Source organism: Onthophagus taurus, chromosome 2, assembly GCF_036711975.1.
Source record: "Onthophagus taurus isolate NC chromosome 2, IU_Otau_3.0, whole genome shotgun sequence".
In the NCBI taxonomy this organism is placed as follows: Eukaryota; Metazoa; Arthropoda; class Insecta; order Coleoptera; family Scarabaeidae; genus Onthophagus; species Onthophagus taurus.
In genome coordinates, this window is record NC_091967.1 from 15,968,512 (window position 1) to 15,993,909 (window position 25,398).

The 25,398-nt window shown below is 31.8% G+C and overlaps 3 protein-coding genes across 4 annotated transcripts; all 3 read right to left on the reverse strand.

Moving 5' to 3' along the window:
- Window positions 1-5,067: 5,067 nt before the first annotated feature.
- Window positions 5,068-6,573, reverse strand: LOC111426967 (odorant receptor 83a-like). The gene is made up of 6 exons (XM_071194363.1): window positions 6,324-6,573; window positions 6,092-6,264; window positions 5,725-6,041; window positions 5,572-5,673; window positions 5,367-5,522; window positions 5,068-5,308 (listed from the first exon to the last, which is right to left on the reverse strand). The coding sequence occupies exons 1-6, from the start codon at window positions 6,404-6,406 to the stop codon at window positions 5,249-5,251; spliced, it is 891 nt and encodes a 296-aa protein (XP_071050464.1). The 5' UTR covers window positions 6,407-6,573; the 3' UTR covers window positions 5,068-5,248.
- A 304-nt stretch (window positions 6,574-6,877) lies between these two features.
- On the reverse strand, window positions 6,878-9,623 carry LOC111426990 (odorant receptor 83a-like). The gene is made up of 8 exons (XM_023061923.2): window positions 8,861-9,623; window positions 8,571-8,808; window positions 8,351-8,523; window positions 8,181-8,292; window positions 7,904-8,123; window positions 7,750-7,851; window positions 7,212-7,367; window positions 6,878-7,153 (listed from the first exon to the last, which is right to left on the reverse strand). The coding sequence occupies exons 1-8, from the start codon at window positions 9,075-9,077 to the stop codon at window positions 7,103-7,105; spliced, it is 1,269 nt and encodes a 422-aa protein (XP_022917691.2). The 5' UTR covers window positions 9,078-9,623; the 3' UTR covers window positions 6,878-7,102.
- Window positions 9,624-9,626: 3 nt separating this feature from the next.
- Window positions 9,627-23,851, reverse strand: LOC111426962 (probable chitinase 10). Of its 2 annotated transcripts, XM_023061887.2 has the most exons (24): window positions 23,646-23,851; window positions 22,614-22,688; window positions 19,406-19,632; window positions 19,045-19,352; window positions 18,289-18,986; window positions 17,930-18,235; window positions 17,753-17,876; window positions 17,255-17,698; window positions 16,939-17,201; window positions 16,662-16,889; window positions 15,711-16,611; window positions 15,277-15,660; window positions 15,089-15,225; window positions 14,652-15,036; window positions 14,104-14,594; window positions 13,446-13,831; window positions 12,801-13,171; window positions 12,257-12,747; window positions 12,013-12,198; window positions 11,220-11,956; window positions 11,023-11,156; window positions 10,476-10,966; window positions 10,106-10,417; window positions 9,627-10,051 (listed from the first exon to the last, which is right to left on the reverse strand). In XM_023061887.2, exons 2-24 carry the CDS (start codon window positions 22,635-22,637, stop codon window positions 9,887-9,889), a joined length of 8,193 nt encoding a protein of 2,730 aa, XP_022917655.2. In that variant the 5' UTR covers window positions 22,638-22,688; window positions 23,646-23,851; the 3' UTR covers window positions 9,627-9,886. The 2 variants fall into 2 exon arrangements, with proteins under 2 accessions (XP_022917655.2, XP_022917654.2); XM_023061886.2 differs by having other exon boundaries at window positions 17,255-17,876.
- Window positions 23,852-25,398: the final 1,547 nt, after the last annotated feature.

Sequence of the window (25,398 nt, forward strand, 5' to 3'; positions counted from 1 at the left end):
GCATTTCTTAAGGAAACTGTGTCTACATTCATCACACTTCAAGTTAATCTTATTTTGACAAGTTTTTCCGAAAAACGAAACATTTCAGTTTCTTCTTTTTGTCGTTCTGCTTCTGTATACTCTCTTCTTGTGCATTTCCTGAAATGTTTGCAATAATATTGCAAATGGTAGTCTTTCGATATTTCGTTTGCTTTACGTTTCGGCGTGTTTGGCTAAATTTGATTAAACTCGTTGTGATGTCATCATCGTTAGACGAAACTTGATCATTTTTAATTGGGTTTATGATAACATTTGCAATTATATGCACTTTTGGACTTTGATAGTGATCAGAATTTGATTCAATTTGAATATTATTTGCTTGTTCAGGGATCATATTCTCTTTATTCCCAGGAAAACCTCTATTAGCTATCTCCTTTATCAAATATACTAAAGAAGTTTCCTTGTTTTCAGTTAAAACGGTACAAGGTCCAAAAGTCTCTTTATGCCCTGGATGTTTAACTTTAAAATCCAGTGTTGATTTAGGTACATGATATTTGTTGGCAATATCTCTTAGAGAAAATTTACCTTTCTGCATTCCTTGAATGACCAACAACACGTCATTGATGGGGTGAAAAAATACAAAAAGTGTTAGTGCGAAAGGTATAGGAAACTCACTTCAAGATTGATCAATAGTATTATTTATTATCCGAAGAAACACCGGATCTGTGGCATTAATGAACAATGAAATATAGGCTATATTTTACTATAATAGTTCATCAGATAGCAATATTGCTCAATACCATTATTGCTCCCCTAAAAAAATATTTTTGATATTATTCCGTCGTCTTTATCGTATGGTAGTAAACACCCCATTTTCATTATTTTAAAATTATAATATAAAAACCTCATTTTAATGCACAATAAGTAATAATAATTTATGTTTTTTCTAACGCCAAATAGCAACTAATACAGTGGCTTCAATCTGAAGATGTATTTATTGGTTTCCAGAACTTGATAAATAATGTAAATACAGAATATCGTTATACTTTCAATAATTGATATTTAATTCTGATTGAAACCGAGATCTAAAATAAATAATTCTTTAAGAGAACCCCTTTTCTTTAATACTACATTGCTTCAGTGCTTTTTTTCTTTATTTGTGAATCTCCTAAATATATAATAAAATGCTTCCTTTAGTGTTTTAAATTGGCTCTCTTAATACAGCTAAATAGCTAAAAGACGATTTCATCATCTAAAATATTCAGCGTTGGAACACTTTTATTACTATTATTATTAAGGTATTTCTTACCCACGTATAAGACGCCAATCCAACAGGGGTAAACCCACCGATTGTAATGAAAGTGTCTCTTGAACATCGCATTAAGACGATACTAAATAATTTCTTGAATCGATTACCGCATAAATACCAAGGAGCTGTGTATAAAGATGTTCCTAATTTCATGCTCTATAATATAAAACAACTTTAAGTGGATGGATTATTTTTTTATCCTAGGTATTCACATATCCCTGATTACAAAATTGTTTACTTATATGTTAATTTTTCTACATTTAAATAGTATATTTAGTTACTGCTCTGCTCTAAAACTATAAGTTTAAAGTAGAAAGTTAAGAAGTTATGGAAATAGGAGATAATAGAGCAATGGAATCTTCTTCTAGAATAGATAACGACAGAGATCTGACACTTTTTTTTGTTACTTTTCAATTGATATTGAAATTATTTTAAGTAAGTTATAAATAAACATCTTAATCCGGATTAGGTACTCTAGGATCAATGTAATCAATATACCTGTTGTAAAAGACTTTCACCTGCAAAACTAATCAATGTCACTTCTAAAAGTATTGGTAACATATATTCAATGGCTTGTAAAATCACTGTTTCATCTTTACTCTAAAAATATTTTTAGGAAATCATTTTTTTAAAAATATCTTATTAACTAAATACGTTTATAACGAGATGCATTTCAAATGTTAAATATCCTTGTGCAATGAGAATCATTGGAATAAGAAGTATAGACCAAAATTTTTCCATTTCTTTTGAAAAATGAATTAATTTACTGTGTTGTTTAATAAGCCTGGCAAAATTTATACAAATTCGATGATTGTATGATTCCGTTTGCATCACTGTAACAATTCTATTATAAAGCCCATAATCCTCAACTGACCTATTACAATTAAAAAAGAATTTCATTAAAAAATTCATATTACTAATGTTATTCTACATTTCTTTCCGGCAACAATTGTTTGGTAACATTCTCTTAAACGTTAAAATATCGTCTTTTGTAAATCCATATTCAAGTAAAGGTGTGTAACAAACATGTTCGAATTCCCAAGCTAAAAACGTTAATATTTAAATTTATTAAAAAAAAATTTTATAAACAAACCTAATAATTCATATTGACCTGCAGTAACATGGGTCATCGTTGTAAACAAAATATCTGTTGTTGTAACATGAAAAACCAAAACGATATTACAAAACATTTCTAAAAGAAATGTTATTTCATAAAAAGGTGATTTTGTTGAATCGTATGGTCTCCATAAAGGCATTGGTAACGATCTAACAATAAAAATTTTTTAATCTCATTAATTCTTACAAATATCGTACCTTTCTTCATCCATTATTAAAGGTGTTACCATATACATTTGAGCACCTAAATGAGCAATTGTGAACCAAATTAAAAACCCAACGTTGGTGTTTTTAATATAACTATGCATTGTTTTCTCGATTATTCCAGTTTGAGTGCTATAAGTAAACGTTTCAAACATTAATTGAACTAATTTGGTTGTTTTTTCACAAAATGTATAAAAAAATATTAATCTTGTTGCAACTGTAGTGTTGACGCCTAAAAATGAATTCATCATTATTTTATAGGTTGAAATTTTCCCCATATTCACTCATATTTAAAATTGTTGGTGATTTACTAATCAGCGAAGATTCGGTGATTATTAAGTCGATCATTGAAAAAATAATTGCATAAGATACAGCTAAAGTACAGAAACTTCTCCATAAATAGCACCAAATTTTGAATGAAAGCGAAGAATTTTTATCTAAATCCAACATTGAAGTAAAACGCATAATTTTTAAATTATAATATAAATATTTTTGATTCATGGTTATCTTTATAAGAAATATATAAAGATCTTTTTGATACAATAAGTTTTCGGATTTAAAGAAAGTTTTTTTAAGACAGTTTGTTTTATAGGGTTGTAATTAAGAGTAATTATGAAGTAATTTATGTAATTACGAAAAATACGCTGCGATGTGTCTGTATAATTTGGGTATGAGTGGGAATAAGAACTTGTGGTGAAGTAATTATTGCAAACATTTAAGTTATTTGACTCATATGTGTGTAATTAGTTAATGATATGGTGGATTTCTCTATTTAAACAAAGGTGTTAGGTATTTGATTAGAGCTTATCGTTCTAAGAAATATATTGTTAGGGTAAAAATTAGTCTAATTATAATCTATTTAGTGTCGTCTGCTTTTTACGACTTTGCACTTTTACGAAATCCGCACATATATTCAGTGTGGACATAGGACACCTATCGTTATGTTCTTGCATAAAATAACCTTGTAACTCAACTATACATTTTTTGCTTGCATGTTCGTTACAGAAATAACACCATGTGCAGAAGAACATGGAAATAGAGCAGCTGACCGACATTTCCGCCTTCCACCAACAGAAAAAACCATTCACGATTGGCGATCTAATAAAGAAGAACTCGAACAAATGAGGAGATCTAAATGTGCAAGTAGAGGACCAAATATGGCCAAAAATAAAAGATGATGTATTGAAATGGATTGAATGAACTTAATAGACTTTAAGGGTGAAGTGTAATCTAGGAGCTATAGAACTCCACTCTGACCATCATCGCGAGCCTTCAAGAGATTAGTGACGTTGAATAAGGCGGTGGCATAACTGTATCTGATTGGAGAAGGATCAACAAAAACTAAAGAGAAGAAATCAGCGAACAATGAGCATACTCCAACACCGTCACCGACAACACTTCTATTCCATGACATCGTAGAAGGAATGACATCCGCACGCTTCTTAGACTTAGTAAAAGCCCAAAAGATCTTTGAGTCAGATTGGAAACTGCATTCAGCTCTTCGAACATACTTCATGTAATTAAGATGGATTAGATACTTTGCACGACTCCTTAAAATTTAAAAAGTTGCCAAAACGTTTCCATTATAATAAACTATACCGCTATTTTTTCATCAAACGGTTGGGTTTGAGGGACCTTGACTGTTGGCACGGATAGTAGATACTTAATCAGGTAACATTTGGACGTTTTCTCCAAAACATCTGTATTCTGGCCCAAAGGTAGTTCAATTTGAGACGCATCTAGCAGTTAACATTTAACTTTGTAAATCAATAATTTTTGCTGCAGAAAGGCTGAACGAGCATTAGACACGATTTTTGTTTGTTGTAAGTTTTTCATACCACCATTTTTGGTTCTTTCATTTTTATCAATGATTTTAGTTCCGGCTAGAATCACATCAGTAATTAAAGTAATATTTTTTTCTTTTATAGCACTGGAAGACTGCCCATAAAGTGTTCTAATGACTGAAAATCTAGTGCAGTAAGTGCACAATGCCTATAGACGATTTAACCAATAAAAAAGAAAAGCTAGGTTGGGTTTCATTTCAACAGGCAAAAAACTAAAAGAAAGGTTGCCTTGAGTTAGCTTCTGGTAGGTTGAGTTGGATGTTCCATTTTGGTGGATATAATACAAAAACATGGTTGGGTTAGAATTGTCTTTTGTGGGCTTCTGGTAGGTTGAGTTGGAAGTGTTCCATTTTGGTGTACATATTGCAAAAAAAATGATTGGTTTAGGATTTTTGTAGGAACAACTGCTGCTCTCCAACAAAAACACGGTTAGGTTGGGTTCAGTTTGCTAATAGTGAACAAACAACTATTGGTTCCAGTTTGCAGTGCCAATAAAAATGAAAACTTAGGTTGGAATGGTAAACATCTATTGCGCACTTTAGTAGTAGCCCCAAATCCTGTTATTTCGTGCCTCAGGATAATTCTAAATATTCTAAAGAAGAAATTACCACGTACTTTACTTTAATTTCTTTAATTATTCTTCAACTATGGTAAAACTATACGATGGAGACATACAAATACAGAGGTATAACATTAACTATGTCATTAATAACTATCTCTTTTCACTTTGACAGAAGTGATTTTTAACAATTAAGTTTTTAAAGTGATTACAAAAACTTTATTAATCCAAAAAGAATTAATCATTCATATTTCGTTGTCTAAGAACTGTAAAGTAACTAAAAGATGTTTTCATAACCTACAAAAAAAAAACAACATGAACTCACAAATAATGGTGTATACTTTAATATTTTTACCCATGCATAAGCTGTTAAATCAAAAATTTTAAATTTTCCAAGAGATAACCCAAAACTTTTTTCTAAACAAAAGTGCCAAAATTTAAAGGTAGATGCTAATTTCTTAGAGCATAAGTACCAGGGTGTCGAATACAAACCAAATTGTAGTTTTTGAGTCTATATACATTAATATAAGTACAAAAAAAAATTATTAAAAAAAAATTACCTGTTCGAATAAAAAATCGGATGGATATGCCACTAAAAATGATTCAACAACAGCTGAAAAAAAGTATACTGCCATTTGCAAACGATGAATCATTGAAGTACTCTACAACAAAAATACCGAAACCTTTGATCTCAAAGAAATGATTTTAGTTACCAAGCTGGTTCCATACAAAATAAGAACGCAATGACTTAAAATACTAAGAAACATCATTAGCAATGACGTAGCCAAAAAATTTTCCAATTTATCACAAAAATCGAGAATATCTCTATGAAAATTTACGACTTTAATAATTTTAATGCGGAATTGTTTTACATATTCATCCGTTAACATAAACTGGTAAATATCCAAGCATTTATCGTGTTCTGTTATCCCATTCGAATTTGCCAAAGTTTCTTGAAAATGTAATATTCTTTGTTTATCATATCCAGATGCGAGTAAACTGCTAAAGCAAATATTTTCTAATTCCCATGCTGAAATGAATTCATGAATAAATTAAAAAAAAAAAAGTTATTAAATATACTTAATATTTTAAATTGTCCTGCAGTGATAACCACAATCGTTATATAAAAAATATCTAATATGTTATAGTTATACCACATAGAATTTTGAGCGAGAAATTGAAAAATATGGGATAATTCAAAGTATGGGGATGCACTAGAGTTGTATGGATACCATAAAGGTATTGGTTCTTTCCTAAAAAATATGTATCAATTATTTTTAAATACAAAAAAATTAAAGATAAATCCAAATACCCTATAAAGATTGGGAAAGCTGTAAATAAATTGGCAGCAAAAAACGACGAAACACCCCAAATTAAAGATGCTAAATTAACCATGTTAATATATCCATGAATATCAATTTCTTTCAATCCAGTTTCAGAGGTGAATTTAAATTTTTCATTTATAGTGTGAATAATTTCTAAAGTTGTCTCATCTCTAGTGTAATATAGTGCTAATCTTATAGTAACTCCAATAAAAACCACTTAAAAATAAAACGACATTATTATAATTTCTTTAATGTTTTTCACTTACTATCGTTTATCAATAAAAGAAATTGATCGAAAGATCTATCTACATATAAATAATAAAATATCGTGGTGATAATAGTCCATTCTATTAAAAAAAGATTGATCGCTCGAAATATATAAAAAAATATTTTTGATATTATTCCATCGTCTTTATCGTATGGTAGTAAACACCCCATTTTCATTATTTTAAAGTTATAATATAAAAATCTCATTTTGAAGCACAATAAATAATAATAATTTATGTTTTTTCTAACGCCAAATTAGAACTAATAAAAAGACTTCAATCTGAAGATGTATTTATTGGTTTTCAGAAAATAATAAATAATGTAAATACAGCATGTCGTTATACTTTCAAGAATTGATATTTAATTCTGATTGAAACCGAGATCTAAAATAAATAATTCTTTAAGAGAACCCCTTTTCTTTAATACTACATTGCTTCAGTGCTTTTTTTCTTTATTTGTGAATCTCCTAAATATATAATAAAATGCCTCCTTTAGTGTTTTAAATTGGCTCTCTTAATACAGCTAAATAGCCTATTGACGATCTCATCATCTAAAATATCCAGCGTTAATTGGAACACTTTTATTATTATTATTAAGATATTTTTTACCCATGTATAAGACTCCAAACCATTAGGGGTAAACCCACCGATTGTAATGAAAGCGTCTCTTGAACATCGCATTAAGACGATACTAAATAATTTCTTGAATCGACTACCGCATAAATACCAAGGAGCTGTGTATAAAGATGTTCGTAAGTTCATGCTCTATAATTTAGAACAACTTTAAATGAATGGATTATTTTTTATCCTAGGTATTCACATATCCCTGATTACAATATTGTTTAATTATATGTTACAATATTGGAGAGTAAATAAAAATCTCAAAAAGTGCTTTTCTTTGAGAAATAATTTTTCTACATTTAGATAGTTTATTAGTTCCTACTCTTCTCTAAAACTATATGTTTAAAGTAGAAAATGAGGAAGCTATGGTAAAGTCAAGGTTGAAGCAATGGAATCTTATAGATAACGACAGAGATCTGACACTTTTTTTGTTACTTTTCAATTGATATTAAAATTATTTTAAGTAAGTTATAATTAAACATCTTAATCTGGATTGTGTACTCTAGGATCAATGTAACCAATATACCCGTTGTAAAAGACTTTCACCTGCAAAACTAATCAATGTTATTTCTAAAAATATTGGTAATATATATTCAAGAGCTTGTAAAGTTACTGTTGAATCTTTACTCTAAAAATATTTTTATTAAATAATTTTTTAATATCTTATTAACTAAATATACGTTTAAAATGAGATGCACTTCAAAAGTTAAATATACTTGTGCAATGAGAAGCATAGGAATAAGAAGTATAGACCAAAATTTTTCCATTTCTTCTGAAAAATGAATTAATTTATTGTGTTGTTGAATAAGCCTGACAAAATTTAAACAAAGGCTATGATTGTATGATTCCGTTTGTGTCACTTTGACAATTCTATTATAAAGCCCATAATCCTCATCAGACCTATTACAATTAAAAAAGAATTTCATTAAAAAATTCATATTACTAATGTTATTCTACATTTCTTTCCGGTTACAATTGTTTGGTAACAATCTCTTAAACGTTAAGATGTCGTCTTTTGTAAATCCAAATTCAAGTAAAGGTGTGTAACACACATGTTCGAATTCCCAAGCTAAAAACGTTAATATTTAAATTAAATTATAGTTAATATTAAAATTTTATAAACAAACCTAATAATTCATATTGACCTGCAGTAATATGGGTCATCGTTGAAAACAAAATATCTGTTGTTGTAACATGAAAAATCAAAATGAAATTAGAAATCACTTCAAAAAGAAATGTTAGTTCATAAAACGGTGATTTTGTTGCTTCGTATGGTCTCCATAAAGGCATTGGTAACGATCTAACAATAACATTTTTAATCTAGATTAATACTTAAAAATATCGTACCTTTCTTCCTCCATTATTAAAGGTGTTACCATATACATTTGAGCACCTATATTCCCAATTGTGAACCAAATTAAAAACCCAACGTTGGTCTTCTTAACATAACTATGCATTGTTTTCTCGATTAATCCAGTTTGAGTGCTATAGGTAAACGTTTCAAACATTAATTGAACTAATTTGGTTGTTTTTTTACAAAATGTATAAAAAAAAATTAATCTTGTTGCAAGTGTAGCGTTAACGCCTAAAAATGAATTCATCATTATTTTATAGGTTGAAATTTTCCCAATTCTCACTCATGTTTAAAAATACTGGTGATTTACTCATCAGCGGAGATTCGGTGGTTATTAAGTCCATCATTGAAAAAATAATTGCATAAGATACAGTTAAAGTAGAGAAACTTCTCCAGAAATAGCACCAAATTTTAAATGAAAGCGAAGAATTTTTATCTAAATCCAACATTGAAGTAAAACGCATAATTTTTAAATTATAATATAAATATCTTTGAGACATGGTTATGTTTACAATGAAAGATCTTTTTGAATAAGTTTTTGGTTTTAAAGAAAGTTTTTTTAAGGCAGTTTGTTTTATAGGGTGTTGTATTTTATAGGGTTGTGTTTAGGAGTAATTATGAAGTAATTTATGTAATTACGAAAGAGAAACGAGAAATACACTACGATGTGTCTATAATTTGGGTATGTGTGGGAATAAGAACTTGTGGTGAAACAATTATTGCAAATATTTAAGTTATTTGACTCATATGTGTGTAATTAGATAATGATATGGTGGATAAATACCTATTTAAACAAAGCTTATCGTTCTGAGAAATATCTTGTTAGGGTAAAAATTATAATCTAGTTGTTTCCGCTTAATTGGGACACATTGAGACCGAATTCAATTAAGCGGTTGTCCTAATACTTTAAATTTAAAAAACAATTAAGTTATTATTTTTTGAAAAAGTTGTTTAGTGACGTCTTTTTACGACTTTGCACTTCTACGAAATCCTCACATATATTCAGTGTGGATAATAGGACACCTCATTACGTTTTAAAAAACCCAATGTACAAAAAAGTGATTCTTTATTAATAAAATCACAATTCTCTTAAAGTAGGAAATAGTACCAAAAAAATTCATGTTTTCAACTTATTAATTAACTTATACATAAAATCATACACAAAAAATATTTTCACAATCCTTCCTAAACGTTTCAATTCATAATACATCTGGAAGAAGAAAAAAATATTGTAAACGCATCACATTCAATAGTCATCAAACGATACACTAAAGTATAAAAAAGCTTCGGTATTCTTAAAAACTAGTAATTATGTGCAATTGTCGATAGTCGTTTCTAAATTAACGCCTCTAAGTTCGTGGTTCATCATTTTCAAAAGTGGATGTTTTCCACATCCACATCTATTTCTAAAATCGTCGAGATCCAAAGCCCAAACCATTCCACCTCCCAAGTTCATTTGTTTTACAAATTGAGACTATAACAAAAAGAAAGAAATAAATTTGAATTTATGGGTTAATTAAAGTATTACCTTTCGTTTGATTTCTGAAATATCGTCATAGGAAACCCATTGATTTCCACTATAAGCATATGGTCCAATTCTTCCTAAAGGATCTCGAACAACATTCCAAGATTGTCGTTTTACTCGTTCGCAAATCTCGTAGAATGCTAGGAATCCTCCAGCACGGGTAAATTCACCCGCTTCTCCAGGTCCGTAAGAGAGAGCATTTAAACCATGTTTTTTTGTGTCTGCCAAAGAGAAACTTTGTCCATAAAGCGGCATGCCCATGATGATTTTCTTCGGATCAGCGCCTTGTTCAATCCAGTAATTTAATGTAAAGTTCTAAACAAAAAAAAAACCAATCAGTCAAATTTCTTTTATAATATGTATGCATTCTTACAGCATTGAAATAATCATAAGTATCTCCTGGATAATAATATAGCGGAGCTACATGTCCAGTTTTCTTATCCCATTGGCCATGATAATCATAGGTCATTACAGCGATCCAATCCAAATATTGATTTAAGGCCGGTACATCGTAACCAGCATCGATTACCATTTTACTTGGAGAAACAGCAGCAGTTAATAGCCATCCCCTTGGTTTGAAAGCTTCGCTTAATTCTCTTAAGAAAATAGCAAAATTTTCTTTATCAGCATCGGGACCTTGGTTACAATCAACTTGCCAACATTTGGGATACTCCCAATCTAAATCTAATCCATCAAAGTTCCATTTGGTGATGAATTGAATTGCGTGTTCGATGAAACGACGTCTTGCTTCCGGACTAGCTACTAATTTTGAATATTTGTTCCCTAAGGAATCATTCCACCCACCCAATGCTATCAAAACTTTGATTCCTTTGATTTTATAGGCGGTAACTCTATTGTAGAATTCTAAAATTTTAAATAAAAATGTTACATTTTTTTAGTTAAAATAATATAAAGATTACCATTATCAATATCAGCCCAAGTATCGTGAGGTTTTATAACTAAATCATTTGGATCTAAAACTGCAAATCCATAATTGATATGAGTACATAAAGTATCATCTATGTCTGATGGCATGTATTTTCCATCTCCTTGTCTAAATTGATTAAAATATTGTATATCTTAATTTTCAAATTTAAAGATGTTTTAATTATCTTACCTATACCATGCCCAATTGGTGAAGTAACAAACGACTTTATACCCATCTTCACTTGGAATTGATGGGGTCGTGCCTGGTTGAGATGGTTTATGGCTAGTTGTTATCACAGGTAAATCTGGTGAGATAGTAGTCGGCTCTTCAGTTACTGGAGGATTAATGGTAGTTCCATCAGGGTGACAAGCTGTATTTTCAGGCCAATCACAATGATCTTTATTCCAGTATAAACCCTCAGCGCATTTTTGTAAAACTAATTCGCCCTGATTACACAAATAATAGTGTTGGCAACTACTTTCGTGAGATTGAAACAGTCCAGTGCACTTCATTCCCGTGTTCATTGAACTTTGCCAACTTGTGGTTGTTGTATCTATAGGTTTTTGAGAACTGGGTTGATAATCAATTGGTTTTTGGGTGGTTGATTTTTCTTTTTCAGGAATAATAACCCCTGGTCCACCAAGCAAACAACTCGGAGCGGGGACAGTGTAGTTTCTAAGAACTCTGTTGATGGTTCTCAAAAGGGGATAGTTTTCGCAGCCGCAAATATTTTTGAAATCATCTAAATCTAAAGCCCATATCATTCCACCACCTAATCCCAAATCTTTGATAAATTGCGATTTATGTCTGATCATGTCTATATCATCAAAAGACACCCATTGGTCCCTTTGGTAAGCGTACGGCCCAATTCGCATTTTCTTATCACGAATTACAGTCCAACCTTTATTTTGAATGTTGGAACAAATCTAAAAGAAAATGGATTAAAATTAAATTTTTTTAAATTAAATGCTAATGGTGGTACTTCGTAGTAAGATAAGAATCCTCTTGCTCTAGTTTCTTCTCCGGCTTCTCCTCCACCATATGTGGGTGCATTTAATCCGTTGTCAGAATTATCTGCCAGTGAAAATGATTGACCGTACATTGGCATTCCTAACACTAATTTTTTGGGGTCGGCTCCTTGTTCAATCCAATAATGAATTGTGAAGTTCTACAAATTAAGTTTTTTATAGCAACACATGTATCAAAATCACCTAGTGGTGAAGTACCGTATTAAATGTTGCGTCTATATCGTCAGGATGAGCATACATTGGTGCAACATGCCCGGTTACTTTATCCCATTGTCCGTGGTAATCGTAACACATAACCGCAATCCAATCTAAATACTGAGAAAGAACAGGTACTTCATATCCCGCATCAATAACTCTTCGACTAGGAGATACAGCCGCTGATAGTAACCATCCGTGCGGGGTAAAAGCTTCCCTTAATTCTTTCACAAATTCAGCGAAAGCTGGTTTATCCGAATGAGGGCCTTTATTGCAGTCAACTTGCCAACATTTCGGATATTCCCAGTCCAAATCGAGACCGTCGAAATTGTTGGCTTTGATGAATTCAACGACGTCTGTAATGAATCTTTTCCTTGATGATGGATTGTTTACTAATTTCGAATATTTATCGCCGGCTGAATCGTTCCATCCTCCAATAGCGATTAAAACTTTTATTCCTTTAGCTTTAAGAGCAGTTACTTTTTCGTAGAATTCTAGAATAATAATTTAAATTAAAAATGGAAAATAAGATGCATTTTTCACTTACTGTTATCAAAATCTGCCCAAGTATCATGTGGCTTTATAACTTTTTGATCTCCATTTAAAACAGCGAATCCATAAACAATGTGGGTACACAAATCTGGATCTATATCACTTGGTAAGTATTTACCAACACCTTGTCTGTACCAGGCCCAATTGGTAAAGTAGCAAACCACTTTGTATTCGGAATTGTGATCAACAATACTTGGTGCTGTCGTGGAATGTGGAATATCTGGCACTGGGCCTTCATCGATTTGATCTGGGAGGTCATCCGCTACAGGTACACTTGGTGGCTGTGGTACTTCAACATATCCTGAACCAGGTTCGGCTAATACTCTTCTAATCGTTTTTAGAAGAGGATGTTTTCCTTCTCCACACCTAATGAATATTATTAGCGTTAAAATAAATACTGTTTTCATTTTCGCTTTTGTACAATACATGAATTGGTCCTCAAACGTTGTCTTTTATATACACAATGTCAATAGGATGAGAATATTATTTGTTTAAGATAATGTAAAATTCTAAGTATTGTTACACATTTAATAACGGGGAAATGAAATTGAAAGGGAAATTCAAAAATGATTACAACAATATTTTGTCAATTGAAATAGATAATACAAAATATTTTGGTTACATAGTAAACATTACTCACCTATTGTTAAAATCGTCCAAATCGAGTGCCCAAATCATACCACCACCTAAATCATTATTTCGAATGAATTCCGATTTCAATTGAATCATTTCTTTATCATCGTATGAGACCCATTGGTTGCCTTTGTATGCATACGGCCCAATGCGTCGTTTGGGATCTTGGACCACAGTCCAACCTTCGTTCTTTACTTTATGACAAATTTCATAATAGGCTAAGAAACCAGCGGCTCTAGTGAATTCTCCAGCTTGACCAGGTCCTGGTGCTGGAGCATTCAAGCCGTGGTTATCGGCTTTTTCCAATTGAAAAGCTTGACCATACATTGGCATGCCCATTACAATCTTTCTTCTTGGAACTCCTTGATCAATCCAATAATTAATTGTAAAATTCTAAATAAGAACGGATAAAAAAATAGATAAAATCATTCGGTTTATTGAACCGTATTTTATATTTATTATTTATTTTTGGATCGAGTGATTAACTTGATCAATAGGTGATTAATAATACGACGAAAAAATGAAGCAAATAAGTAGATAAAATTATTTCGTAATAAATCTGTTACTAATATAAAATTATAAGTGTTTCTAGATAAATTTGATAATCTAAGCAATTCAATTAAATTGTTACGATTAAAATGAAAATAACCATTTTATTGACTTACGCTATTAAAGTAAACTACGTCATCTTCAGGATGTAAATACATTGGAGCAACATGTCCAGTTCGCTTATCCCATTGTCCGTGGTAATCGTAAGTCATCACAGCAACCCAATCTAAATTCTTTCCAATGGTAGGGACATCATAACCGGCATCTATAACTGTTTTGCTTGGTGAGACAGCAGCTGATAAAAGAAGACCTCTAGGCTCGAACGCTTGTCTTAATTCGGTGGTCCAAGCAGCAAACGCAGCCTTATCAGAATCTGGACCTTTATTACAATCTACTTGCCAGCATTTTGGATATTCCCAATCTAAATCTAAGCCGTCGAATTCGTATTTTTCTAAAAATTCTATTGCGTGTTTGATAAACCGCGCCCTTGCGGATGGATTGTTGACCAAACGCGAATATTTATCACCCTGTGAATCATTCCATCCGCCTATCGCTAAAGAAACTTTTTTCCCTTTCCTCTTATATTCAACCACTTTTTCATAAAATTCTGCAACAATAACAACATAGATCATTTATGAAAAATTTCACAATAAAAAATTTTTACTATTATCAAAATCTGCCCATGAATCGTGAGGTTTAATAATCAAATTTTCATAATCCAATACTGCGAATCCGTAAACAATATGTGTACAAAGATCTGGATTAATATCAGCTGGAGTGTATTTGCCAACTCCTCTTCTATACCAAGCCCAATTGGTGAAATAACAAACAATTTTGAAATATCCAGATAGTTTTGGTAAAGGTTCTTGAGGAATTTCTACAGTTGTTGTTGTTGGAACAGGCGTTGTTGGGCGAGTTATTGGTTGGGAAATAGGCGGTTTGGCAGAACTTTCTGGTAAATCGGGATTTCCATCTAAACCTGGTTCAATTACTTCTGATGTATCAGGGTTGCATCTCGCTTTATCTGGCCAATCGCAAACTTTTTTATCCTAAGGATAAAAAAATTGCAAAAAAAATTCTATAAAAGATTTAAATATTTACATCATTCCAATACAATCCTTCGGCACATTGAAACTCCTCAAATTTCCCCCATAAACATATTAAATATTTCGTACAATCGCCAGCATACGCTGCAAATGCTCCTCCACTGCAACTAGTGTAAGGTTTTTGTTCATCTCCTAAAAATTACTAAAAGTTTATCAAATTACAAATTAAGTAAATCAATTTACTGTGAATAAGTTGTTGATTGGAGCTCCAATAAGCTTCCCTTTCACCACAACTAGTTGAATGTTTCCAATCACATCTATTATGTTCTACATTCCACACCAAACCAGGCCCACATAATTGTGTAACTGGACGATTATTTACACAAACAAAGAATTTGTGACATTCTTTATGTGGGTAATATTGTCCATCAACGCATTGATCTAACTCATTATTAGCTTGTTTTTCGGTTGTGGTAGTGATTGGGGTTGGAGTAGTTGTAATTCTTGGGGTGGTTTTAATTGTTGTTGATTGTCTTGTTGGTTTCTTTTTGGTGGTAGTCCATTCATCCCATGGACGTTTTGATGTAGTAGGAGTTGTTACCACTTCAATTGGATCATCCTCAACGGCTATTAAAAATTTATGGCATTTTCTTTTATTTAAGAATATTATACGTTACCTTCTAAAACACATTGTGCAGAAGCTGGCCAATCGCAAATACCCCTATTACTGTTCCAGTGTAAATTACCAGCGCAACTCATTTTCTCTAACTCTCCCTGAACACATCTATAATAAGAATTGCAGTCTTTAGGATCTCGGAAATACTCTCCGATGTTGCATTTAGGTTTCTCGAAAGGTGTAGTTGTAGGTGGTCGAACTACTCCGTGGGGAGTGGTTGTTTTTTGAGTTGTTGTGCTCGATGATATCCACCAAGGAGATGTAGTTGGTGTTTTAGTCGTAGTACTTGTAATAACGGTGCTCGATGGCGTCCACCAAGGAGATGTGGTTGTAACTTTAGTTGTTATTTCAGACCACGTTGGAGATGTAGTTACAGCACCAGAATCAATTCCTGTGGTTGTAATCGGAGCTGTTGGAGTAACTGGTACGGGTGGTTTAGTGCAATCATTTTCTAAGGGAACCGAAATTCTTCCAAGTCCTCTATTAATAGCTTTGAGAAGTGGGAATGTTCCTTCGCAGCAATCATTGTTGAAGTCATCTAAATCAATGGTCCACGCAACCGCGCCTCCCAAATTGTTTGATCTGGCATATTTAGCTTTTTCTTCGACGGCGGCAACATCATCATAACCAACCCACTGGTCGACTTTGTAAGCGTATGTACCAGACATGCGGTCGCTAATCGTAATCCATCGATCATTTCGAATTTTTGAACAAATCTCGTAGAAAGCTAACATTCCCGGTTGATTAGTGCAATCTCCTGGTTCGCCCGGTCCAATTGATGGGGAATGAAGTTGATTTCTGTGTTGTTGAGATAACGTGAATGATTGTCCGTAAAAAGGAATACCAAGTAGCAATTTTTCACGAGGTGCTCCTAATTGTACCAAATAATTGATGGTGTAATTCTGTAATGAACTAAAATAGAACGATTTATTATAATAATTATATTTTTTACTGTGTTGTATTGTGGATAGCGATCTCCGGAAACTTCATAAAGTGGACTAACATGACCAGTTTCTTTTTCCCAACTTCCGTGGTAATCATAAGTCATTACAGACATGAAATCCAAATGTCTAGAAAGTGCAGGGATGTTATATGCTGCATCTATAACTTCTCGGTAACCCGAAATCGCAACGGCAAGTACCATCCTTGGAGTTTGTTGGTCAAATTCTCGGCGTAACTCCTTAAATGAGTATATCAAAAAACAAGTTTAATTTTTGGTACGTTCTTACCTCTACAAGCTTGTTAAAATTATTCCTGTCGGAAGCTGGTCCTTTTTGGCAATTACTCTGCCAACAAACGGGATAATTCCAGTCTAAATGAAGACCATTAAATCCATATTTTTTTAAGAAATCTACAACTCCTAATACGAATTTTCTTCTTGCAGTCATATCTTGTACGAGTCTGGAATATTTATTTCCGGTTGAATCGGTCCATCCACCCAGCGACAACATTGATGTGACGTCAGGTATTGAAGTAATTCTTTCGTAAAGATCTAAAAATTATTTTTGTTAATAAATATTACAAGAAAATTTTTTTTTGTATAACTGTTATCGATATCAGCCCATGGATCAAAAGCCTTCAACATTAACGATTCCGCATCTAAACTTGCAAAAGCATAAATAATATGGGAACATAAACTCCTGTCGATGTTTTCTGGGACAAACTTTCCATCTTTACGATAAAACGCCCAGTTAGTGAAATAACATACAACTTTTTGTTTATCTTCAACGAGTTTTTGTTTTACATGATCGCTTAATAGATCATCTGTGCGTTTCTCGACAAAGTTTTCTTCGTAAGGTAAGCATAAATTTGGGCTCATATACAAACAACGACCATCTTTGGGGTTGAATAATTTACCGTCTTTACATTCTCCTTCATATTTTAGACCTTGATTACAAAAATAAAATTTTTTGCAGTTTTCGCGATTATTAAATGTTCCATCTTTAATAGTACAAGAATAAGCTCCTAATCTTTTATATTCTGAAAGACCTGAAAAACAAATTTTTAAATAAATTTTTAAATATATTTGGTGGTGTTGATTACCTTTCAAATTTTTTGCTATGGTGTTGAGTAAAGGCCATTTTTCCCCACAGAGTCCTTTAAAATCGTCTAAATCTGCTGACCAAGTATAGACCCCACCCAATTTTTTTTCATTCACATAAGATATCTAAGAATTGATTAAATCAGAGAATTAAATTAAAATTAAATCATTTACGCAACCTTTTTTCGAATATTTTCAGGATCTTCAAACCCAATCCATTGATTTCCAACCACAATATAAGGCGCGCCTGTTGAATCCCTTTGTACATTTATTCCTTCATTTACAATTTTATCACATATTTCATAGTAAGCCAAAAATCCAGCTTCTCTCGTGTAATAACCTTCTCTACCCAAGCCTAAAATAGGTGCCCGAATTCGTGTATTATTCTTATATTGCAAAGTAAATGATCGTCCAAAGAACGGAATTCCCAAAACGATTTTTTCAGGCGACATTCCCTTCTTTATCCAATATGTTACAGAATAATCCTAAAATAAAATAATTTCAAACAAATTTAATTAAGCATTAAGTAAGTACTAACGACATTTGTAAAAATATCAAGTCCTTTATCATACGGACGAATATACAAATTAGCAGCATGATCAGCAATGGGATCTCTTTCTTTATGGAAATCATAAGCAAGAAGATTAACGAAAGATACAGTTTTATCTAAAGTTTTGACATCGAATCCATCCTCAACCTTAAATCTAGATGCGGGAACAGCAACACTTAAAATGTACCCCATCGGTTCAAAAGTTTCATTTAACTCTTCCAGCAAATATTTAAAAGTGGTGCGATCGCAATTTTCAGTTTTAATTGATTCGCCACCGGGATACGTCCATTGAAGATCCACACCATCAAAACCATAATGTTCCAAAAATGATAGAACCGATTTAATGAAAGCTTTACGTCCAGCTGAAGATTTAGCCATATTATTGAATTCGTTAACACCATTAGTACTTCCACGAATAGAAATAAGTGTTTTTAAGTTTGAATTTTTGTATTTAAGTTGACGAACGGATTTGTAACCACCTTGAATAATATCATACTCGTCATCTTTAGGTTTAACTTCAAAAGTTTTTGAGTCGATTGTTGCATAGGCGTAGATAACGTGAGTACAAATATCTCCGGATGAATCCAAATCCGTTGGAACGAATGTCATTGGTGATCGTCGATTTACAGCTTCACTGTTTATGTAGCATATAATTTTCTTTTCACTCGGTTTAGATGAGTGAAGATCTAGAATTATATGTTTTGTGCCGATTTAAAGATGTGTGATTAAAATTGTTATAAATACCTGATTTTACTTGAATTCTGTATTGTTCATTACGAAAAAAATCACTTTTCCCTGATATTCCTCTCGTCGGTCTATAGTAAGGGTTAAAAATTCCTCTCCTAAAATTTTGTTGAACGGAAGCTTCAAAATTTGCTATATTTTGAAACTGTTTTAAAGGTATGTATGTTGTTCTAGTTAAAAATGGATTATTGTTATAAGGCTGCCAAAGTTGTTCAGTTGGAACAGCATTTTCATCAAGATCGGCTTCGTCTGGAGGTGGTCGCTTTTCAACGGCATCTCTTAAAGGTAGCCGTTTAGAAGTTTGTGCTCTACAAGATTTTTGTTATTGCATCTATAAATTCTAATTAGTAATTAAACTTACGCATCGGGAATACTTTCAACGGCTGTACGTAAAGGCAAAGATTTTGATCCGTATTCTTCTTCATACTTTTCCAAGTTTTTATCACTTTGGGATACTAACGGAGGGCTTTCAACAGCATTTCGAAGAAAAACTTGTGTTCCTCTTGGAGGTTCATGAAGATTTCTTTTCCTTCTAAACGATCTTTGATTTGATGGGGTTAGGCAGCATAATGCCACAAGAATACAAAACTGAAATAAAATTGTAATATAGCAGTTATTGTTGCATATCATATGTTGGCTGTTGAACATATATTATAAGTATTACTTCATGTTATTTTTCATCGCATGTGTTATAATTTTAATAGCACGGAATTATTTTGGGCGCCTCATATCAAACATCAATCAAAAAACGATTTTGTTAAAATTAAAGCGGAATGAGTCAGAGTTAATAGAAAATCCCAGATTAAGTAAAATACTTATTAATAGTAAAATATCAAATTCAGTTATGAATGAAAAATATGGAATGAATTGTACTTTTTTTTTATGAGAAATCAATAATCTATAAACAAGTGATTTATAACATTTTTATACATATATTGAGTTTTTATCTGTTTTTATCAAGGTTGTCACATAAATGTAAGGTGAAACCCATTCATTATTTTAGGTGTTTAAATTGATCGTGGCGGGTTCCACGCTTTACCTAGCTAACTCATTTAATGAGTGATTTCGAATATCCCGAATTTGATAAAATGTAACATGAAGGGAGTATTGATGAAAGTGAGGGTGGTTTATTAGTTTGTGAGAAGAAGAATGAGGATATTGAATGATAAATATGGTTCTCAAAATTTTGATCAAAGGAATGAATGTATGTGGCAAAAAAATGTTTGGTAAGTTCTATTCAATCACCATGTTTGAAGCCCTTAATAGAATAATCAATTATGTATTGCCCATGGTTTGGCTTACTATAATTCAAAAAGAACTGTAATATACACAGGGAAAAATACAACTTGAAACAGATTGGTAACAAGTGTGGTGGATATAACGGACTAAACATACTGAAAAGACACGGAGGCTGGTATATGGTAGAAAACCTGAAAATTCATAAAAAGATTAAAAAAGAATAGGAATACTGTGAAAGGATTATTAATAGGATGAAAACTTGTAATAGACTGTTAATTAAAGGAGGACACTGGAAAACGATGAAAGAGGTTGACTAGAAAAAGAAAATTTGATGACGAGTAATAATAGGAGAAAACGACCTAAAGAAATAATTTGTTGGCAATAAGAATCTTGGCAAAGATAAGGGAGTTTGGAAAAAGGTTGGTAGTAAGAGAAAGAGATTAGAAAGAGAATAAAAAGCCTGGACAGAAAGGAAGATAACTTGCAGAAAACTTTTAATAAAAAGACACTTTAAAAACAGAAAGGCAGAAAACGGTATGAAAAGAAGGAGATTATTTGAAACGAGGGAGTCTGGAATGAGCCTATAAAGGCAAGAAAACAACTAGATAGAGAAGGGAAAGACTGGAAAAAGACTATTAATATCGAAAGGAGACTAGACAGAATGGAGGAAAATAAGAAAAACATTATTAGTAAAAGAAAGAGACTGGAAAGAGACGGGGAGGACCAAAAAAGGATTAGTAATAGACAAAAGAGATTTGAGAAAAGATTTTTAATAGAAGAAATAGATTGGGTAGGAAAGAGCGACACTGAAAATAAAATAATGAGACTGAATACAGAAGAAAAAGATCTAAAGAGATTGGACAGAGATGATGGAACCCGTAAAACGACTATAAAGACAGACTGGAAAAAAACTATTAATAGAAGAAAGAGATTAAAGTGAGCAGGAAGACTAAATAGAAGGGATGGAGATGAAAAAGGTTGTTGATAGAAGAAAGAAACTTGCAAAATTAAAAATAAATTGGGCAGAAAGAATTGAGATTGGAAAGAAATTAGTAATAAAAGATATAGACGAAATGGACATTAAGAATGCTGTTAATAAAAAAAAGAGGCAAGAAAGGGACTAAACAGAGAAGAGAAAACTGAAAAAAGGCTATTAATAAGAGAAAGTGACTCAAAAGAGAAAAAAGAGACTAAAGAAAGGATGGAAACTGAAAATCATTGTTAATAAAAGAAAGGGAATGAAAGAAGAAATTCTTATAAAGGCAAGGAAGGAAGTAAGGAGAGAAGAGAAAGACTGAAAAAAGAAGGTTAGTTAGTAGGAAAAATGGGAATGGACAGAAAAGAAGATAATACAAAAAGAGACTGAACACAAAAACCTAAATGATTAGAAGAATTCTGATGGTAGAAAAAAAATATAAAAAGCAGATTGGGCGGAGATGAAACAAAGATGGGAAGTCAAAGTTGTCCATTTTACCAGTATATGTATTAAGTTTAAATAAACAACTTTGTAGTACTTTAACTTTTACGACATTTTTTTCGATAAAATCAGCAGAATAACAATAAAATTTTTTTCACGAGTATTTCGTTAGCTAAACACTCTAGCAGAAAATAGTAGGAAACTTTGTATTTCTCCATATTTGCTTTTAATAAAGAATATTGCACCTTGGTATTTTATGTGTCAAAGAAAAACAATCAGACAAAGTTTGCAAGGAAGCTGCATACAAATCAGATATTATGCATTAACTTAACTTAACCTACGTGTTTCTCTTTGATTCTCGTACTTCTACATGGAAAAAAAAAAGACAATGTAACAGTTACATGTGCGAACAGAAACATGTTTGTTGAGTGTATGATTATTAAAGGCTCCAAGAAACAGAATGTTGTTGCATTACACGGTAAATGATATAAAACAGAGCAACACAAATTGAAGAGTTGAAAATTGTTTTATTCGTCTAACCATAAATATTTTTTTTTATTCAAGAAATCGTAAACGAGAAGAAGAATATTAAGAATCGCTTTATATTATGATAAACTATAAGTAATAGACGAGTGAAAGTTGTTACTTTTTCAGCTGTATTAGATGTTGCATTTTCCATGCAGTTCAATTCAAGTCTTTATCGTGGAACGTTCAGTCAAGTTTAATGTACTAGAAAAATTAACAATTTCCAATTAATAAGAGTTGTTTTAAATACATGATGTGTGGTGTTGTTGTTGAGTTTAAAACCAGTTTTATTAATGTCATTGACACTACAGTTCTTTTTCGGTAGTATACATATTTTTAAAATTTTAATTAAAAAATAAAAAAATATAAAGAAATCTGATTTACTTACCGTTATATGTGGCTTCATATTCATGAAAACTTCTTATTCACTATATGTTTACTAAACCCCCATTTAACAGCAAATCTATAAGAAAAAAAGATACACAAAAATTAAATTTGAACGTTCGATCGAATCGGAAGTCGAATGGTAAATGTTTCTTCTAATAACATTGGATACCGCCTAAAAATCCATCACATTGGTACGTGAGTGCCACTGACCAATATTCAAATCGAAGACGAATTGTTAAAATTCATGGAACGTTTCAAGGTAGGTCTAGACACAAACAATGAATAAGCAACCCCGGAATACGATAAGAAGGTTAAAATGACACAAAACCGCAACAAATTTTTGGATATTTAAATATCACAATGAATCAGTTTTGTTTATTCACTAATATTTGATTTATTTATTAAACGATAATGGACACTAAACTACACGAAATATGAATTATGGGCTGTCGTAAAGAAAGTAACTAAACTTAAATGGTAATCCTATATTTGGATTAGGAATATAAAAGTTTTTTAAACCATTTCAAGCAGATCATTTGCATAAATATGGTATTTACACTTTGTTAAAATCTTATACAATAGAGATGTAAAGATACGGTGTAAAAGCTAAAAAGATTTATCGGTAAAAGTGGAGAAGCAAATCCATTAGTGCTACTAAGTGTTCTTTGATGTATCCATAAAATGCTAATAATTTCTTAAGAAATATTCTAATAAGAAAAAGGTCACCATTAATCACAATTTTCGGTGGCTAAAAGTTTCTATCTGAATTCTAATGTCATGTTAAACACTAAACTTAGAAAAAAACGATTTGTTCTTTCTTAAACGGCGCCATTAATTTACACATTTATCTAAATGGTGGTTATTAATTACATTCATGAGACCGAGAGTTATAAATTGCTGCTTTTAACTTTTTAAGGAGATATATTTTTCAATTTCAAGCTTTATATTATTTATAAGACTTTTTGGATTCTCGTTTAATAAAAGTAAATGTTAAGTACCGTTCAAAAGAATTGTATGTAAATTAAATACGAACCGTTTATGAAACAATGCTGAAATCCAGATGAAACGTTAAACACAAAACACAGTGAATAAATCGACCAGCACGGCCTACACACCGTTAAGGATAAAGAAGAAGAAGTCTTTGCGACAACAAAAATCGCCGACAAATTTTCATCGGCAAATGCGAGCGCCCGGACCAGTTCCGTTCTTATAACTCGCTCCGGGAACCTCTTAAGAATTAGTCCGGAGATCATCTTTACTCAGCAGGTAATACCTGCTGCGAACCTGGTCCATCGTTGGCACGATATCAATCACGATTTAAACTGCTACTCCTCCCGATTATCTCGTAAAAATAAACGTTTTGTAAAAAGATGAAAATAAGTAACAAAATCGACGATAATTAATTGTCTGGCCTTGTTTATAACTGGAATATTAATCAGAATAACTATAAAATTCCACATTTAAGGTTATTATTACATTAAAGCTTATTTATCAATTAAACGTATCCTTATCGGTGTAGATTAGTTTCTTTAAACTTTAATTTGTCAGGTTTTAAATTGTTAATATAAATGTAGATAGATAATGTTTACTTAAAGATGTTGAATTTATCATTTTCTTAGATTTATTTTATATTGAAAGTGGTCAGGCTTCTGTTTTTCTAACATTGAGAAAACTGTGTCATAAAAAGTTGTATTTTGGGGTGAGCGGAATATGGTTGTAGCTCTTCCTCACATCTTGGGGATTGATTACTGTAATTCTAAACTTTTTCTTAAAATGTGGAATCACACCTGTATAATTTCACACAGAGGAGCAAAGGTAACAAAGGGGCTTAGTGCCAAAATTGTTCCAAAATGTAGAAATTAAAAAAAAACCTTCACATACCAAAACGACAGATTTTATTTCTAAATAATTATCTAACACATATTATTGGCCTTACGCCTAAATATGCTACGACGAAAACAACAGAAAAAAATGAAAATTGGAATGTAATTAAAAAAATTAAAAAAAATCTAAACGGGACAAGACTATGAGGTTGGTGTTCATAGTCTTGTAGATAAGAAATAATTGATTATAAGTGTTTTTTTTTTGTTGTCACTGACCTTATTTATGTCTGGTACCTGGTTAATTGGGTTATTTTTTAGATCTTGCATGGTTTTCCCTCTTTTAACACGTTGACTGCCAACTACGAGATAACTCGTAGTGTACGTTCTGGCCTAGGACGCCAAGTACGAGTTATCTCGTAGTTTGTTTATTTTCCATAACCGTACAGTTAGCATTATATTTTAAAAAAACAAATGTTTCCATGAACAGAAAATTTATTAATAAATGAACAGAAAATATAGTACTATCTGATTTATACAAAATCATTATTGTCTTTATACAAAATAATACGTTTATTGTTTATGATACTTTTTGAAACAATCTTCCACACAAAGGGCTAGTTTCTCCGCACAAACTGGGCAGAAATAACGCGTTTCTCGGCGTTGTTTAGCCTGAGTACAAATTCGACATGGCTTTGTGGGCCTTTTTTTTTCTCGCTGGGTGGAATACACTCCAAATAATGAAGATTTTGCAATCTTATTTTCTCCGCAACTGGTTGAAACTGTTCTCCCATCAACGCAATGACAAATTCTTCCCAAAATTTTATTAGTTTTATTTTAGATGCAGTTATCTTTTGAAATATTTTATGCGCATTGTGTATATATATATTTCTATAATGTGTAAAGCAACCTTTTTAGGCCACCTAATAGTTTTTCTTAGGCATGTGTAGTAAGCCAGCATTTGAT

Coding starts and splice junctions, on each gene's coding strand:
- LOC111426967 (XM_071194363.1), bottom strand. CDS start 6,406: ATGGTTAATTTAGCATCTTTAATTTGGGGTGTTTCGTCGTTTTTTGCT. Junction 5,674..5,724: donor TTTTGTATGGAACCAGCTTG/GTAACTAAAATC, acceptor TTTTTGTTGTAG/AGTACTTCAATGATTCATCG. Junction 5,309..5,366: donor ATTTAACAGCTTATGCATGG/GTAAAAATATTA, acceptor TTTTTTTTGTAG/GTTATGAAAACATCTTTTAG.
- LOC111426990 (XM_023061923.2), bottom strand. CDS start 9,077: ATGTCTCAAAGATATTTATATTATAATTTAAAAATTATGCGTTTTACT. Junction 8,524..8,570: donor TTAATAATGGAGGAAGAAAG/GTACGATATTTT, acceptor TGTTATTGTTAG/ATCGTTACCAATGCCTTTAT. Junction 7,368..7,749: donor GTGAAAGTCTTTTACAACGG/GTATATTGGTTA, acceptor TCTAAATTATAG/AGCATGAACTTACGAACATC.
- LOC111426962 (XM_023061886.2), bottom strand. CDS start 22,637: ATGAATATGAAGCCACATATAACG. Junction 19,633..22,613: donor ATATGAAGCCACATATAACG/GTAAGTAAATCA, acceptor ATTTTATTTCAG/TTTTGTATTCTTGTGGCATT. Junction 12,199..12,256: donor TAGACGCAACATTTAATACG/GTACTTCACCAC, acceptor CTTAATTTGTAG/AACTTCACAATTCATTATTG.